At 31.5% G+C, this 16497-nt stretch overlaps 1 protein-coding gene across 2 annotated transcripts in view; it reads right to left on the bottom strand.

Moving 5' to 3' along the window:
- lili (LMBR1-like protein lilipod) overlaps positions 1-16497 on the bottom strand; it is a 119995-nt gene that overhangs the window by 72868 nt on the left and 30630 nt on the right. For both annotated transcript variants that reach the window (XM_035368081.2, XM_035368080.2), the window contains 3 exons: positions 14200-14233; positions 8796-8935; positions 1776-1879 (listed from right to left, as the gene is read on the bottom strand). In XM_035368081.2, coding sequence (XP_035223972.2) covers positions 1776-1879; positions 8796-8935; positions 14200-14233 — 278 coding nt within the window. The remainder of the gene's footprint in view (positions 1-1775; positions 1880-8795; positions 8936-14199; positions 14234-16497) is intronic.

The raw sequence follows: 16497 nt of genomic DNA, 5'->3' as shown, positions 1-16497 counted from the left end.
TTATTGAACTAATATAGAATAAGATTCTGTAAAAAGGTGTTTAACCAATCTGAATTTCAAAACATGTTGGTTTGCTTTGGATAGTGTAATTAGCAGCAGATTCTTTATTGTTCAAAAATAAGTTTATAAAACATATACAATTCATGCTTACTTGCAAACATTTAATTCACATCTCCCATTTGTCAATGCCCTCCTGTAATAAACTATTTCTTTGCCTGAAATTGCAATCAGTTAGCAGTTAAATTCATTTAAACAACCTTAAGCTCCACACTATTAATCCACTAAAAAAAATGATTTTCACCATAAACCATTTTAAACTTTTTTGACCACGTGAAACTTTTTAACAAAGAATTCACATTAAAAGCTCTACAGATATTTTGACTAAAAAATCAATATAGATTGGGATTCTAGAAGCATTATCATATTATGATCTTAAGGAAAAGATTTTAAGAAATTTTATTTTTACTAGAACACTCCTGCTCAAGCAAATATGTGTTACTGAAGACTCAGCACCAAAACTGTTATACTGAAAACATTTATTTCATTGCAAATGCAGACAACACAAAGAGAGATACAAACAATTTACAAGCTGGAAGATTCACAAGCACAGCAAAAATGCCTTGCATAGTGCATTAAAGCTATATTCCTACAAAATGTAAACCCAACATGAGTTTTTGCTAAGCATTAACAATAAGCTAGAAACATTTGCAAACCAAAATTCAACAATATCTGCTGTTTTCCGAACATACTTTGGGCATATGGTACACTTACCAACTGATTTTAAGTACAGAAAGACCACACATACTATACGTAGAAAAGCAGTTTTAACTTGCTAAATAATTTCAGTCAACAAGTTATTAGAAAATACTTCATGAAACTATCATTCCAACTCATGAGAAGTATATATTTAAACGGTCACATAATACAAAGTGGTGTACCATTCTAGGTTAGTGATATTTAACTAAAAGGGAAGACCAACACATGCAGATCTAATCTTGAGATCAATAGCAATATTTCATGCCATAACAACTCTTCAGCCTCAAAATAAATTGCAAGACTTCATCTTCGTTCATCAGGAACAAAACTGAATCTTTGCAGCTGTGGGATTAGTTTATGTCTCACATTGATCACAGCCACTCATTATTTTTTTTACACTTGAGAGAAAGAACATTTGTTTCCCCCATCCTTAAAACAATTTCTTTTGAAGTGATTGTGTTTACCTGTCGCTGTTATACTCTTTTGTCACTTATTTTTCTCATTCATTACATATTCTAATATCTTCCAAAGAATGATGCAAACTCTTTTGGTAGTCAAGAAAGAGATTCAGCATAAAATACAGGTAATCTTCATTTCCATTACAACAACCTGTAGTAAATAATATTCTCTAGAGGTGAAATTCTGAATTCCCCAAACAAATAAAATTCTCCTCTTTGCAATTAATTTCTTTATCACTAGATTCAAGTAAAGAGATTGTTAAATTCTTGTAAATAATTGACATGTTAAATTTATGGTAAATACTGAAAGATATAAGGTCAATGATCATTATGACCCATGATAATTTAAAAACATACAATAATCAGTGACGAAAATTTATTAAGTGAAAGGTAAATAATGAGAGGGAAGAGTATAATTTGACAATTTCTTAAACTTTATATAGCTGTAACATAAGAAGACTGTACTGCTCATCATCCACAACATGTTAACTACTAGAAAATATTAAGAAATAATTTGCAGCACTGAACACTATGTACAAATGATTCAGATAATTAACATACCTTAGGTGAACCTGGAAATCCTTCTGACTCAATAAAAAAGTGAGAAAATGGGAGAAGTATGAATAATGAAACATTTGAGAACAGGAATACAAGATTCCATAAACCTAAAATTAAAAACAAGAGTCCATTAAAAATAAATTTTTATTATATTTTCATAAAATATTGATACCTTTTGATCATCAAACCCCCAGGTTCAGTCAATACAACTGCCTTGTTTTTGGTATAATATTAGGTATAAAGGCAATGATAGACCAATGAATATGCATATCTCACAGTAGATTTACAGGCTTAATATTTAACAGTCATTTTGCAGATCAATTCTTCCTCTACAACTTTCATGGGGGGAGAGGTCAAAGAATTGGTATGAGACTGTGGAATTTATTGGGTGCGATGGATGGCTTCAGAAATATTGTGCTTTAACGAATAAATGAGGGGAAAAGAAAATAGGTATTCAACCATGCAGGACTTCATTTTTTCCCCCATAAAATTTCCTGTTTCTTAGAAAACACTTCTTTTTTGGTAATGTTTATGAACAAAACAGTACCTAGGAGCATAAAGATAACCAAACAAACTCTCTTCATAAATTCATCAAGTCAGCAATAAATCAGCAACTTTTCGTGAAGGCTGCAGATATCCAAAAGTACAACATTTTTGAAATATCACAAAAATTATAACACTTGGTATGGTTTTCATGGGATCAATAAGCTTCTGATATTTTCCATTTCAAAAAAAAAAAAAAAAAAAAAAAAAACCCAAAGATCAGATCCAAGTATAATATAGAAAACAAAAAGAATGGTGTTGGAAAAAGAATGATCCTATTTTAAAGCTTTTATAAAGCAACACCAATTAACTTATACTACTTGAATGGCCTAGAGTAGTGGTTTCAGATTAAAACTGCATGCAAGCCATATCTCAAAGCAACTGGTGAAGCATAATTTTTTAACAAAATTAGAGTGAACATTTATGTATGCATGTAATAAAAAAATTATGCAGCTACTTGAAGATTCTTTACTGCACAGTGAGGATAGTAGAGCTATGTAGATTCCCAAGAAGTATAGCGGAGATGAAAAAGCTTCAAGATGCGGCAAAGGTAACAAGATAAAATTTTATTCCTAGATAACTAAATCCGACGACACATATTCTTCTTACACATCATTTTGGTAAATCCGACGACACATATTCTTCTTACACATCATTTTGGGTGTAAGAAGCACCCCACAATTTTATGTAACTTAACAGACTTTTAAAACAATGCGAGCACAGAAAGGCAAACATATGCAAGAAAAGCGAAAGAAGAGAGCAAATTGAGTGCAAATGTCAGAAATTCACATTAAAAAAGTTGATTTCTTTGTTTAAATTTTGAACAGTGATTAAACAAAAGCTAACTGCATTGCAGGATTAATAAGATGACCTAATGCAAATTAATTTTCAGATGACCCAGTTTAGATTCATAATTTTAAGACAGGAAAAGGACTATTGCAAAGTTAGTAGTTTTTTTCATATTTAATATCCAATATGTAGACATGAATATTTTGCACCAATGTACACTTACCTCTGAAGTACAAATACTACTTCTTTATCACCAGAGCTTATGCATGATGAGTTCATGTGTTTGGGGATTTTACTTTTCAAATTTAACTCAAACATAGTTTAATTGAAAATTTATTTCAGTAATGTTCAATTGTATTATGCCGGCGGGCACTATGGCACCCGCCGATCGTTTAAAATGACTGTGCAATCACAATAAAAATGTTTTAGTTTTCAACAAAATTCTATATGAAAGTTTTCTCATTTTTAATTAAACAGAAATTCCATCCAACACAGATGCCAGCTCAAAGTGAAATACGACTGATCTCTTTTTTTTTTTTTTTTTTTTTTTTTTTATGTGCAACTATAAATTCATCTTGAAAAAGTAAATGGTGCCCATCTTTAAACAAATATTCTAGAATATACTCTAAGGACAAAAAGGTTGAAGAACCCAGTATTAATCATATTTTTTTCTATATTTCCATTTTATTTCTGAAATTTATATTTTTCTCCTTTTCTCACTGCCTAAAATTATGAGACTCCTCTTTCGCTTAATTTTTTTTCTTTAAATATCCAATCATTTATTAAACATTTATCAAAATATATATATAAACAATAAAGAAAAGTATTCAAAAATTTTCAATATATATATATAAACAATAAAAATAATAATAAAGAAAAGAATTCAAATTTATATTGTGTCACTTCATATCTCTATATCATATTAAAAAATATATAATTGAAATGCATTTGCTAGCTGTGTAAAATTCATACTTGACAACATACAACGCTAAAAAAATCAGGAAAATTTTCTCAACAATAAAACATTTTTTGAGAAAAAATAGTTTTAAGAATGAGTGGTAACTAATTAATATTTAAATGGTAACTAATTAATATTTGAATGTTCAGTTATTATTTCTTAAATGCAAATAATGCAAAAATACTTATACACTCACTTTTAAAAGTTAAGAAGGAGAGGAAAATGCTAATTTCCAGAAGCCAATCAGAATTGAGGAGGATGCAATTCACTGCAGAGGTAGATGGAAGTATGCAAATATGTTAGGTAACAGCCAATCGCGCTTTCATGTCAAGAAATATGGAAAAAAGGCAGTCTTAAAAGAAGCCAGCTTTATGAAGGGTTACAGAAGTTGATTGTAAGTGCTGATAGAAGGTGTTTAAAACTTTCGTACAATTTGTTTTCAAGACATACGTGTTTCTATGACTTCCAGAAGACGAATGGAAGCTTCTGAGCGCTGGTATGCAGTGGGGTGCATTGAAACAGGACAGTAGATCACAGATGTTGCTCTTTTCTTCTGCATTCATCATTCTGTAATTTCACGCTCATGAAAACCATTCCAAACCACACAGACAGTTGTCCGAAGGCCCGTAGCCGGTCGCCCAAGGGTTACAACACACACGGAAGATCTTTATATTGCTATTGTAGCCAAGCGTAATCGCAGAGCGACCTCCACACGTGTGACATCTATGGTTACAGCGTCCATTGGTAAGGCGATATCTGCAGCTACTGTATGCCAAAGATTACATATGAGTGGACTGTACACCCAGGCACCTCGAGTTTGTGTTCCTCTATCCGCATAATCAAGAGGGACACTATTATAGTGGTGCCAGGAACATGTCAATTGGATTGTGTTTGACTGGGGCAATGTCATGTTTACTGATGAGTCAAGATTTGCTCTGGAGCCAGATGACAAGCGTATAAGGATATGGCGTGAACAACAAACACGCAATCAGTCCCAAAACATCATGCATTCCCAAGGCAGAAGCAATATGGTGTGGGCAGGGATTTCATTATGATACCGCACCAACCTGCACATCTTTAAACGGTTCTTTGACGCCTGTCCGGTATCGAGATGAACCCATTGTGAGATTGTACGCTGCAGCAGTTGGCCCTACTTTTGTTTTAATGAACGATAATGCATATCCCCAAAGAGCTGTCATCGTCGCTGACTACCTGGAGAGCAAAGGGATTGTGCATATGGCGTGGTCAGCATATTCGCCCGACCTTAATCCCATCGAAAATCTTTGGGATGCTCTCGGCCATGCAGTACCTTCCCATTTCCCACCTCCAGCCACTCTTATTGAGCTGGAAACTGCTCTACAAGAATGGCAATTGCTTAATTCAGCGGTGGCTGACCACCTAATTGAAAGCATGGTCACAAGGTGTAAACTTTGTATACAGATGAGGGGGGATCCCATACCCTATTAATGTCATTTTTTTTTCATTTTATGCTATTTATTTTCACTTTATACATAATTCTGTTTAAGTTTCCAGTATGTCATTATCTGATAACTTACAAAAATTTAATACTGTTTTCATTTCTGTATATAATTATTGATTTTATTTTATGCATAAATATAAATATGCTACTTTCCTGCCGAATTTTGTGTCAATCAAAGCAGTATTTTTTATTTTTTTGCATTTTACATCTTCGTGCTTAACTTTTGGGAGTGAGTGTATATTTTTAAAAAAAGGTTTTTATTACTTGTACCTTCTAATAATAGAAAAATACTCTAAATTTCCCTAATCATTAAATAGTTTAACCAGATCACGAATCATTGACTAAAAAACATAAATTAATGTAATTCTGCACTGTGGAATTGTGTTAAGAACATTGAATGATGGCAAAATTGGAGTGTACAAAAAAGCAAAAAGCTTTATCTGAAGACAAAAAACAAGTATATGTTCTTCACAAGATAAACTTACAATAATCAGAAAATGTGTCTTTTGTCAAGTGATTTTTTATTTTGGAAGAGCTTTACGCTTATATTTTGTGGTATTATTTAGAGAGTTGCCAATTAAATTACTCACAGGTGCAGAAATTAGTTAAATTTTCTCACACCTATTTTTAACAATGGAAGCAATAACTATATCTCCATTTACTTAAAGTATTTTAAAGCTTTCAACTGAGCTTTACTCTAGAAGCATTTACTTCTTCCTTAAAAAATGTAAGAAGTGGTCAATGATTCAAACTAAACATTTCTACAAAGATAACTAGCATGTACATACATATTTTGTATTTTTTTTCTTATTTCAGTATTATGCAACTGTTGGAGTTGTTTCAATGTTTCCTTCCTTTTAGCAATCTTTCCAAGATAATAGCTATTAAAAAATGTGTCCAACCACACTTATTGGCAAAGAAGCTGACCCTTTTTCACTACTACATTTAAGAGGTGACATGTGCATTTTATAATTTCCAAATATGAATTATTATTATTTGTTTGTCAGCAATACCAACCTTCATGCCTAAAATTCCTGTCATGCATTCCTGGTTCAGCATTAAGTGCTAAGCAATTATCCTGAAGAATTGCACTTACATTTTAATTATCAGCTGTGCTATAATTATAACATGTCAAATCTCTTCTAAAGTGGGGGAAGAAAGTGAACTACACTCAATTTCTAAAGACTCGATTTAAAAAAAAAAAAAAAATTGGATACAGTTTTGCATCGGTATTACTGCTTTCATCTGTGGAGAGGCAAAATGAAACTGTTTATGCAATCAATAACCAAAAATTTATTTTTCATACCAATTTCTTGAACCCATTTTTTCTACAAATGCAGTCGCTTTTTGTCCTTGCACTTGAGTATTTCTTAGCGATTTTATTGTCCGGAAATATTTTTCTAAGAAAGCTGCAGCATGATCCAATGCATTCAGTGGCTCCAGTAAAATGGCAGGAAACAGGCATTCTGCAATAACTTTTTGGTCCTTTGTTTCCACAGAAAATTTTTTTCCAGTACAACTCACATTATCCTTGTGTATGCATATTGTTGCGTTTTTCTTTTCTGACAGCAGTTGTTTCATTATTTTGTTCCTTCACTTCACGTTCATACAGGGTTCATGCAGAATTGGAGTGAATAACAATGACACTTGATGAAGTATCAGAACACACTTTATTAGCCAGTATTCATCAGGACAGCTCCAAAACACTTTTACAGTCGTCAAAGATCTGCTATAAACACACTGGACCAATCAGCGACACGACCTTCAGGTTATCAGGCTACTACGGTGGAGACAGTTTCACTGCAGAGCACCAGAGTACAGCTCCCGACTCTGCTCGGTCATTCTCGGAACTCCTTGTACTCTCGAGACTCTGCACGCTACAACTCGCGATGCACTTGACGACACACAGAACACAGCTCCCGACTCTTCGGTTCAGTCGTTCCCGAAGCTTAACACACTCTCTCGACGATGCATTAACCGCTATACACTATTAGACTCTTCGATGCACTCGATGACCAACTCAGCACTAGACTCTGAGACACTCGCTCAATGACTGACTATCAGCTCGCTAGGCGAGGCACACACTAACTGGCTGTGGAACAGCAGGGTTTATATAGCTTTCGGCTTGTGTTTGAGAACACTCTGGGCTAAACTGGTAAGAATTCATTCCAGAAGGTTCGCCATCCATCCATGGCATATCCCCAATTTTGTCGCCCAATGTGGCAGCCCTGCCTTAACTGCTTTGGAAGTGCAGAGAGAAATGACATTTTCAAACATCACATGAATAAGGCTAAGAAATTCATCATCTGAGAACTTTCCTACTACAGATGAAATTTCAATTGTATAGTAAACTAATGAAATATGCTTGCTTTTTTTTAACATTAGGAATAAAAGAAGTATTAAAAGTATTGCTATTTACCTTAAATCTACAAAAATTATTTAAAAAATCCCTTATATCAGTTTATATTTAGTATCTACCATGGTGGTTAATAAATTATATAATATACAGCACTGTAATTAGCATAACATACACTTATTTCACAAAAATTTTAAAGGTTCCTCTTTCCCTTACATATATTTTAAAAATTTCATTTATTTCTTGAAAAAAAAAAATAAATTACAGCCTTATAGTTAAGACTGAGCTCCTTTTATTGCCTGGCAGCCAATATTTTCAGAACCAGTCCACCACTGCGCTTCCACACCATGAAAAATACTTGAATGCAAACAGCTAACTTGTTTAAACTAGATCAATTACAAGATAAAATTAAAACTCAAATATATTTATGTTTGTGGGGGGGGGGAAATACATGTGAGTGAGTGATATATATGTGTATGTAAATGTAGACAAACATATATATATATATATATATGTAAGCTATATAAACTTGAAGCATCAAAAGTTAAAAGTAAACTGGAGTCAAAGCATAGCAAAAAATGCAAAAGAGAAATTATATACAAGATTCATAAAAACTGATCTCCCTTTGATTCCAATTTACTTTTAACTTTTGATCTTTAAGTTTATTTTACTTTAATACTGCAGCTATAGCACTAGACAGGTATAAAAAATTTGTTTTTAATTCTTGCCTATTATTAAGTTTCTTTGTGTATTTATATAAGCTATATATATAAGCATTTATAAACTAAACATTAAATTCAAAATATATAAGTTCAGTCATAGTATTCAAAAACACACAGTAATCATCAATAAGACTAAGATATTTAGTAAAAGATAACAGTATATTTTAGCACAAACCTTGAATTAAAGAGCTGTTTAACCATTGCACATAATAGCTATTTGGGTAATAAAGAAGAACTTCATTACTAATAATTGATATAGGAAGAAGTAAAGCCGCTCCAATGGAAACTCCCAAAGAGAATGTGTTCATCCATAACCTGATGATATATAATGTATTATAACACACCAAAGAAATTAAAATAAAAATAGAAAATATTTCGGAACTTCGTGATTATCTGCACCCCAAACGAAAAAGTAAACTTGATGCCAACTTTGAAGAGCATTCATAAACTCGCTGGCTATTAATTTTTTGCCAAACTAATGAAAGAAAGGCAACAGCCATTTTCAAAACTGTGGAACACTAAGAAATCCTTACAACAGCTATCGATCAATAAAATTGAAAAAGCAATAAATGTCAGTCATAAAACATTTTTTGAAGACATTTTTTGCACTGCTGTTCTCTCCATATACACAGCAAACTGTTTTCACTTAAAAAACATAAGAGAAAGCACTATACTACACTGACATTGTGACACTACCATAACAGATGTGTAAAAGGCATACCTGGATTACCAGATAAATATTTTTTGGCAACATTCTGGGTTGCCATATAACTAATTTCATGACATACTACTTTGCCTTGTGAATACTTTTTGTGACTTTTCAATGAGAGTGCAGATAATCTAAAAGTACCAATATTTCATATAATATTAGATGCACTATAGTGTAGTATGACACCTGTAACCAAGGTACAAAAAAAAACAGCAATATATGCAAAAATCATTTACAAGTCATAATGAAATAAAGATCATATTTTTTTTCCCCCTGTGTGACTGTTCTATTTATCCCTATTCAATGGGAAGAAGTATATAAATAAGTTGGCAAGCAAAACTAAAAACCAGGTTTTTCACTAACAGTTTTATATTAAGGGTCACTTTGACATGGGAAAATGATAGAGAAGATATTTCAGATAAATGCATAATACTAAAGTCTGAGGAAACAATGCAATAACAATAACAAATGCAGAACATAAAGACACTTTATTTAAAAGTGATTGAACTGAACTGGGTTCAGATGTATAGATGAAAAACTAAAGCACAGAAAAGACATGGTCTTCAGAAAGCAATATGATTACTTTGACCTTAAAGAGTACACTTCAAACTAGGTAGTTTATAAACTCTTGCAGAAAGAACATTTTCCATTCCTCTGTCAGTGCTGTTTTTATCTGTTGAAATACTGTTGGCAGTTGTGAATATGGTGCTGGGCATGTGTTTAGAGCTTCACAGATATGTTTTATTAAATTTAGATCAAATGAATGAGCGACCATATCTTTAAATAAATGTTCTAAAATACACTGTTAAACTTCAGAAAATTAATTTAGTTTTTTAATGCAAGATAAATAACATTTTAATTATTTAATAATTTTAAAAAATTTTACATTGCTGCTTGGGAATATCATACCTTGCAAAACAAAATTTCTGCATTCAATATTTATTTGGTAAAACACTAGTATTTTTTTTAAGCATTTAAATAACATTTAGGGCTGTCTTATTTCGAAAATGGGATAATGTAGCTTTAGTTAATTTTTAAAAGTTTCAAGTATTTAATTTTTTGTCAAAGAATTCACAGGCATATTCCTGTATTGCCTTCATTTGACTGCTCAAATACATTGTTTATATACAGTTTGACTCTTAAACATTTTGTCAAATGTCCCCCTATGCATATTTCTTCTACCTTCCAACTGCAACCTTTTTAAGTGGTCCATTCTCAAAACTAATAAATAATACTTTGGAAATCTATCTTACGAAAGTTGTACTCCTTAAAATGTACAACATATCAGAAAAAAATGTCCCCAACTTGGCCATTTAACAATAGAGTGGGATGAAAACTATGAATAACCATGCATGAAATCTTCAACTGAATGCAGTGACCTGGAGCCTCAGGAGTAATTCAATATTCTGGCCTGGATTAAAACAAGATTAATCTAAAACATACTTTTCATACAAATTATAGTAGTGGCATGAGTAAAATTATCTGAACATAAAAAAATTTACAATTTTAATATAAATTAGAAAATATGAAAAATTGAAAACATGAATTTACTTAATATTCACAAAACAAATTGCATGCTCAAGAAAAAATACTGAAAATTCCATGGAGGTAGAAAGTATGAGGAGAAGCCTTAAACGGTTTTCCCCATACACTACTTTTAAACACTGGCGATACCTTTTCGTGGAGATCAAAACATTCAGTGACTTACCGTTGAGATCAATGGTTTTGACATGAACGGATATAAACATTTTGTAATTACGTCGTAAATATACATATAAATGTATGTATTTTCTTTTTCTACAATATTTCAGAGTTCTAAGTATGTGAAAAGCATAAATTTTTAAACAACATTTCATTCTGAACAGAATTAAATGCTATAATTTTTACAGGACAGTTTAAATTAAATGAAATATTTTCACAAGTTTTTATTAATTACATTAAAAAATTTTGTTTTTAAGGTAATTCGATTTTATTTGGTTAAGGATTACAAAATTAAAATCAAAGTTAATTGTATTATTAATATTAAATTTATACATTATATCTTTTCTATTTACAGAGCTTCTTCCTAAGATATTTGCTCAAATATGAGATGATTTTTTAGCTTCTGAGGCATCTCTGAAATCGAAAATTCTGAGTCAATTTATAATTCATGCCCTGTTTGGTTCATTTCAACTTAGAGTACCTTTTATTTTAGTAGTGAAATATGTTAAATATTGGTACTGATTTCCATCTACTTAACTTTCTATGAATATTTCTGAAAGGGAATAAAAAAAAAATTTTTTTAACATTATTTAAAACTTGTAACTGAATTATTATAAAATGTAAGGAAATAATTCAATACTTAACAGATTTTTTTACCTTTAATTTCAACAATACACATTCTAAAAACTCTTTTTTATTACTTCCTTAAGTATGCATCTCATAGAATTTGCTTTACAATACCTTTTAACAGATTGCTTTCCAGTACAAACAATTCTTGCTCAGATAGTTTTATAAACGTATCTGTCAACAGAATTTCAATTTATGTTTACAGTTCAATGTTAACGTTATTATATATTTAGATAATATTTACAATCATTATACATTTAGATATATTTAGTAACTAGATTTCTTCACAGTAAATTTCACGGAAGTTTATGAATGAATAAATCCTTCATTTCAAATACATTTATAAATAATTTAATAATGTGTGGTTACAAATCAAGGTAAAGTTAATTTATTGGCATACCTGCCTCTATATTTATTAATTTTGACAAAGATTGCAGCATTTGGTGGATATTTTATTTTTTAGCTAATCTAAACTGACTATTTTTCAGATACATAAAAATAAAATGATCAGTTTAAAATGAGCAACTATTAAAGCCGCTGCTCTAAAAATGTTTAAAAAGTATATGTTACAATAATATGTGGATGACAAAAAAATTTATTTTATTTAAAACATTTTTTGTTTGGAACATAAAAGTAGCGAATACTCTATTGGGGGGGGTATCGAAAGATATATACAATTTTAAAGGTACCGTAAGGCAATTTTCATTCTTTAAGCATAACATTTTGGTAAAATCTATATTTTTGTAGTTCAACAGCTTAGAATTTTATAAAACAAATTCATGATCAAAATCGCTTTTGTTAGTTATCGAAAAATAACCAGGATGTGATTTTTGCGTAAATGTTACTTCTATTATCCATCACAGAGTGAATGTTTCTTGTAAGTATCCTGTTTTTTGATTTGTATGGAACTGTCGTGTGTCGAAATACTATCAAAGCACTGTCAAGGGAGCTTCTTGATGTAAACAAAAAACACCCCATCTGGAGACCGAAGCCTGGGAGCAGTGCTTCACTCTTAGTGCGTCGTAGTGCTGGGTTGGCCCTTCCTTTCATTCTTACCTCCATGGAAAATTCACACAGTAATAAAATTATTATACTAATAACTTTTTGGAAACACTTAAATGATAACTGCACAGTACTATCTTCTTTAGTAAGTCTGTTTATCTCAATTTTCGTATTATAATTTCCTACAGACGTGATACAGAAGACATTAGGTCAATGAAATACAAAAAGTATTTCATTCAGGTTCATAATTTGCTTCCATTACCACTAAAGAAAACAGATAATAATCACTTGGACAGAAAAAAAAATGTAAATTAATTAAATATGTATCATATGAACTTAATATACAGTAGAACCCCAAATATCCAAGCTAAGCAGGATATTCCACATAACAGGATATATTTCTCTAGAAAGCCAAATAAACACTGTGTTTATAAAATAATGAGAGGTACTCAGAGCCCTCCAGTGAATAAAGTATTGGACATACTTTACTTGCTGGAGTAACAAAACCAAACTTCATGAGCATATATAGTAGACCAAAAGATTTCAATCTCTTAAAAAAAATAAATAAATAAACAGTACCAAAAGTTGCCACCAGGGGAAATGTTGGCAGTGCAAAAAAGTATTAGCACGAATAATAAATGATTAAATGCCAAATGACAAAATGCATATCAATTTTATTAACAAATGAGGGTCGACCCCCCACTGTGATGTTCCAAGAACTGCATTCGTTGCATGCCATTTTCCACGGCGGCTCACTACATATCAGATTTATTTGTCTCAATCTTTAAAAGTTGCGATATTGGGGGGGGGCATTTCCTTGGTTTCAAATTGCTGAGTCATGCTTCATAAGTTTGTTATGGTCACTGGTCCTTTTTGCAACTTTTTTAAAGCCTGAAATTAAAGAAGGCAGCATTGGCACTCTCATTTCGCTGATAATACAGCTGAACTAACAAAGCACAGTCTCATAAGGTAAGAGGCATCAAAAGGCAGTTGCCCTCAGAATGATGAGAATCCTTCCAGCCTTTCCTTTTATACTCATGATCACTACACAGACACGATTATGCAAATTAAACAGCATCAACTTTTTTTTTAAGAGATCAAAGTCCCACGGGACACTATTTATGCCCATCAAACTTGGTTATCTTTCGTCTAATACTTCACTCGCTAGAGGGCTCTGAATACCTCATGTTATTTTATAACCACCTTGTATATTTGTTTTAACAAAAGCAAATTTTCCCCTTATGCTTATAAAGTGAAATCTTCCAAACAATGAAGATAATTCTACATGTCATACATATCCATCTAAATATGACTTTCAAAAAATATGTACTTCACTTTAAATTAATGGACAAGTTTAAAAATGCCCAAAGAATGAATATTATTTGGCTTGGCTCAGGAAGAAAAGCAATCCATATAAACAGAGTTCCGGAAATACTGAGTCCAAATTACTGAAATTCTACTGTATATTAAGGATCTCAATCAAAAGAATAAATCTGTAACTTAAATCAGGAACATCAGCAAATAAAAAGAAAAAACTTACGAGATTCTGTACACCACAGCATCTTCATATGATCCTGAAAGAATAGCTATTTAACATAATAATCTAACCAATTTATATACTTTCTTATGCTTGTAACAGTTTGAATATAAGAATACATACACATACTCTTACCTGATTATTAAAGAATGAATTTTTATTATACTGCTTTATGCTTTTCATACCTAAGTAGCCATAGAAAATTGCACTTTATTTTTATTGAAAATTGCACTTTATTTTATTGAAAATTGCACTTTATTTTTATGAAGAGCTCAACTATATGCAACACTGAATGTTTACAAACTAGCTGAAGTAAGACAAAATAATCTTTTAAGAGCTAACTGCCTTGTTTCTATAACAGTAATCAAGCCTGAACACTTCTAGGTTTGCTGGTTGATAATCTGCCATTTTAATGTGACTGCATGCACCTTCAATGTATGATACTGAGCAATTGTTCTACAGTAAAACCAACTCAGGCCTAAACATCTAATAAACATATAAGGTTTGACTTGTTTTGGTACAAAAACCTATTATCAAACTCCCAACAGATGTTAAGAGAATTATTGTGTCTGGACAGAACTAGAAAGTCTTAAGAAGGTTTTAAAACAAATCTTTTCATTAAATCAGAACTGGAACATAAATGTACAAGTCATGCTTACAACTCAGCCAATTACCTGTAGCGATACAACTTTAAAATTAAGCTCGTAGACAAAGACTACACAACTCAGTTTAATGTGAAATAAAGTAGAAAAATGAAATCTTACTCGGGACAGCAAAAACCTAGTTTGTGGCCTCATGAGGCAAAATGTGCTCTGAATTAAACTGCCAAAACTTTCCTTTAAATACAATTTCTTTCTATCTGATTTACATTTTAGTATGGAAAAGGAAACAAGAAATTATAGTAGCGACCAAAAACATAAAATTACAGTAATAACCCTATAAACTGTCAGAGGACAGTTGCCACACTTACAAACTACAAATCACAGGAAAATGCTGAAATTTATTATATTTTTAAAGCATTCTCAATTTAAAAATCCAATACTGCTGTAGCAAAATTCTCATACAAAGAAAAAAACTTAGACATAGTCTAAGAAAAATTAAATATTGTACAATTCAGCAGCATACTATTCCTCAAAAAATGTATCATGATGGAAAATGGTTTCAACTATTTATAATTGCTACAACAGACCTTTATCAAAAATATTAGCTTCAAACCAAATTAAAATATGCTCCTTTTTGAAGTTGTAACATTAAGAAGGATTCTAAATCAGCTCTGCAGAAATACAGATCGACTTTTATACCAATTATAATTGATTTCTAGAGGTTGGCATTGATTTAAAATATGACAAAGCTGAATATGCTTCACATAATCCTTAAAGGCATGGATAGACTTCCTTTTAATCCCAAGCCAAGCTAATTGTACTGAAAGAGGTAAAAAAGTATTGTTGTCTGAATACAGGATCTTAATTGACTGAATGCACACAGTACCAATAATAGCTTGATAAAATTTATTTTACCAAACACCTTATGGTTCTGGAACTTTAAACAAAAATACTCATACAGCTCTTCTCAGTATCATAAAGCACACCCATTTGTTACACTTCAAACACTAAGAACGTTAAACACAATGCAATGCAATGCACATCTAAAAGGTGAAGCTCTCACGGAAACCTCAATACTCCGAATTGAGCTTTGAACTAACAACTCCAAAACTCATGCTCTCTAAAGTCTCGTATAGTTTTCCCCCTCGCCACCCAGAAATCTCAACTACATTTCACTTCCTGAAATTACAAGAAGGCATGTGAGGGACAGAATCAGTTAGATTTACATATTTAGATTAATTAGGTCTATTCAATTACACAATACTAAATACAGTTATACATGGACCTCACACAAATGTCGCCAGTCACCAAGTTAGATGACTTTTGGCAATTTCTTGCCAAATGTGGAGAAAAAATTAGTCACCAAAACAATAGTTAGCACGGCGGAATCTTGCAAGTTTAGCAACACAGAAATTTAATCAAAATTAAATAGACTTGCTTCTGTATTCTTACTTTCCCAGTGAAGTTTTCTTCAGATTTTCATGTTACATTATACAAAAAACAAATAATTCTACAGTTTCACATAGAATTTCACTAAAATTATTTACATATGCATAAAACTTGTCGCATTTCCCACTTTGCAAGAAATGCATGTGGCGGGAAGTACAACCCATGGACAAAAAGCCATACTTACAACTTAAGAAAATCAATGCAATAAAAAAATAAAAAAATTTAATTAATGACATAAAACAGATTAAAT

This window comes from Stegodyphus dumicola, chromosome X2 (genome assembly GCF_044657685.1).
Source record: "Stegodyphus dumicola isolate Sdum_Otavi_A_Nest chromosome X2, ASM4465768v1".
Classification (NCBI taxonomy): Eukaryota; Metazoa; Arthropoda; class Arachnida; order Araneae; family Eresidae; genus Stegodyphus; species Stegodyphus dumicola.
Note: the sequence above shows the minus strand (reverse complement) of the source record. Positions and strands in the feature narration are given on the sequence as shown.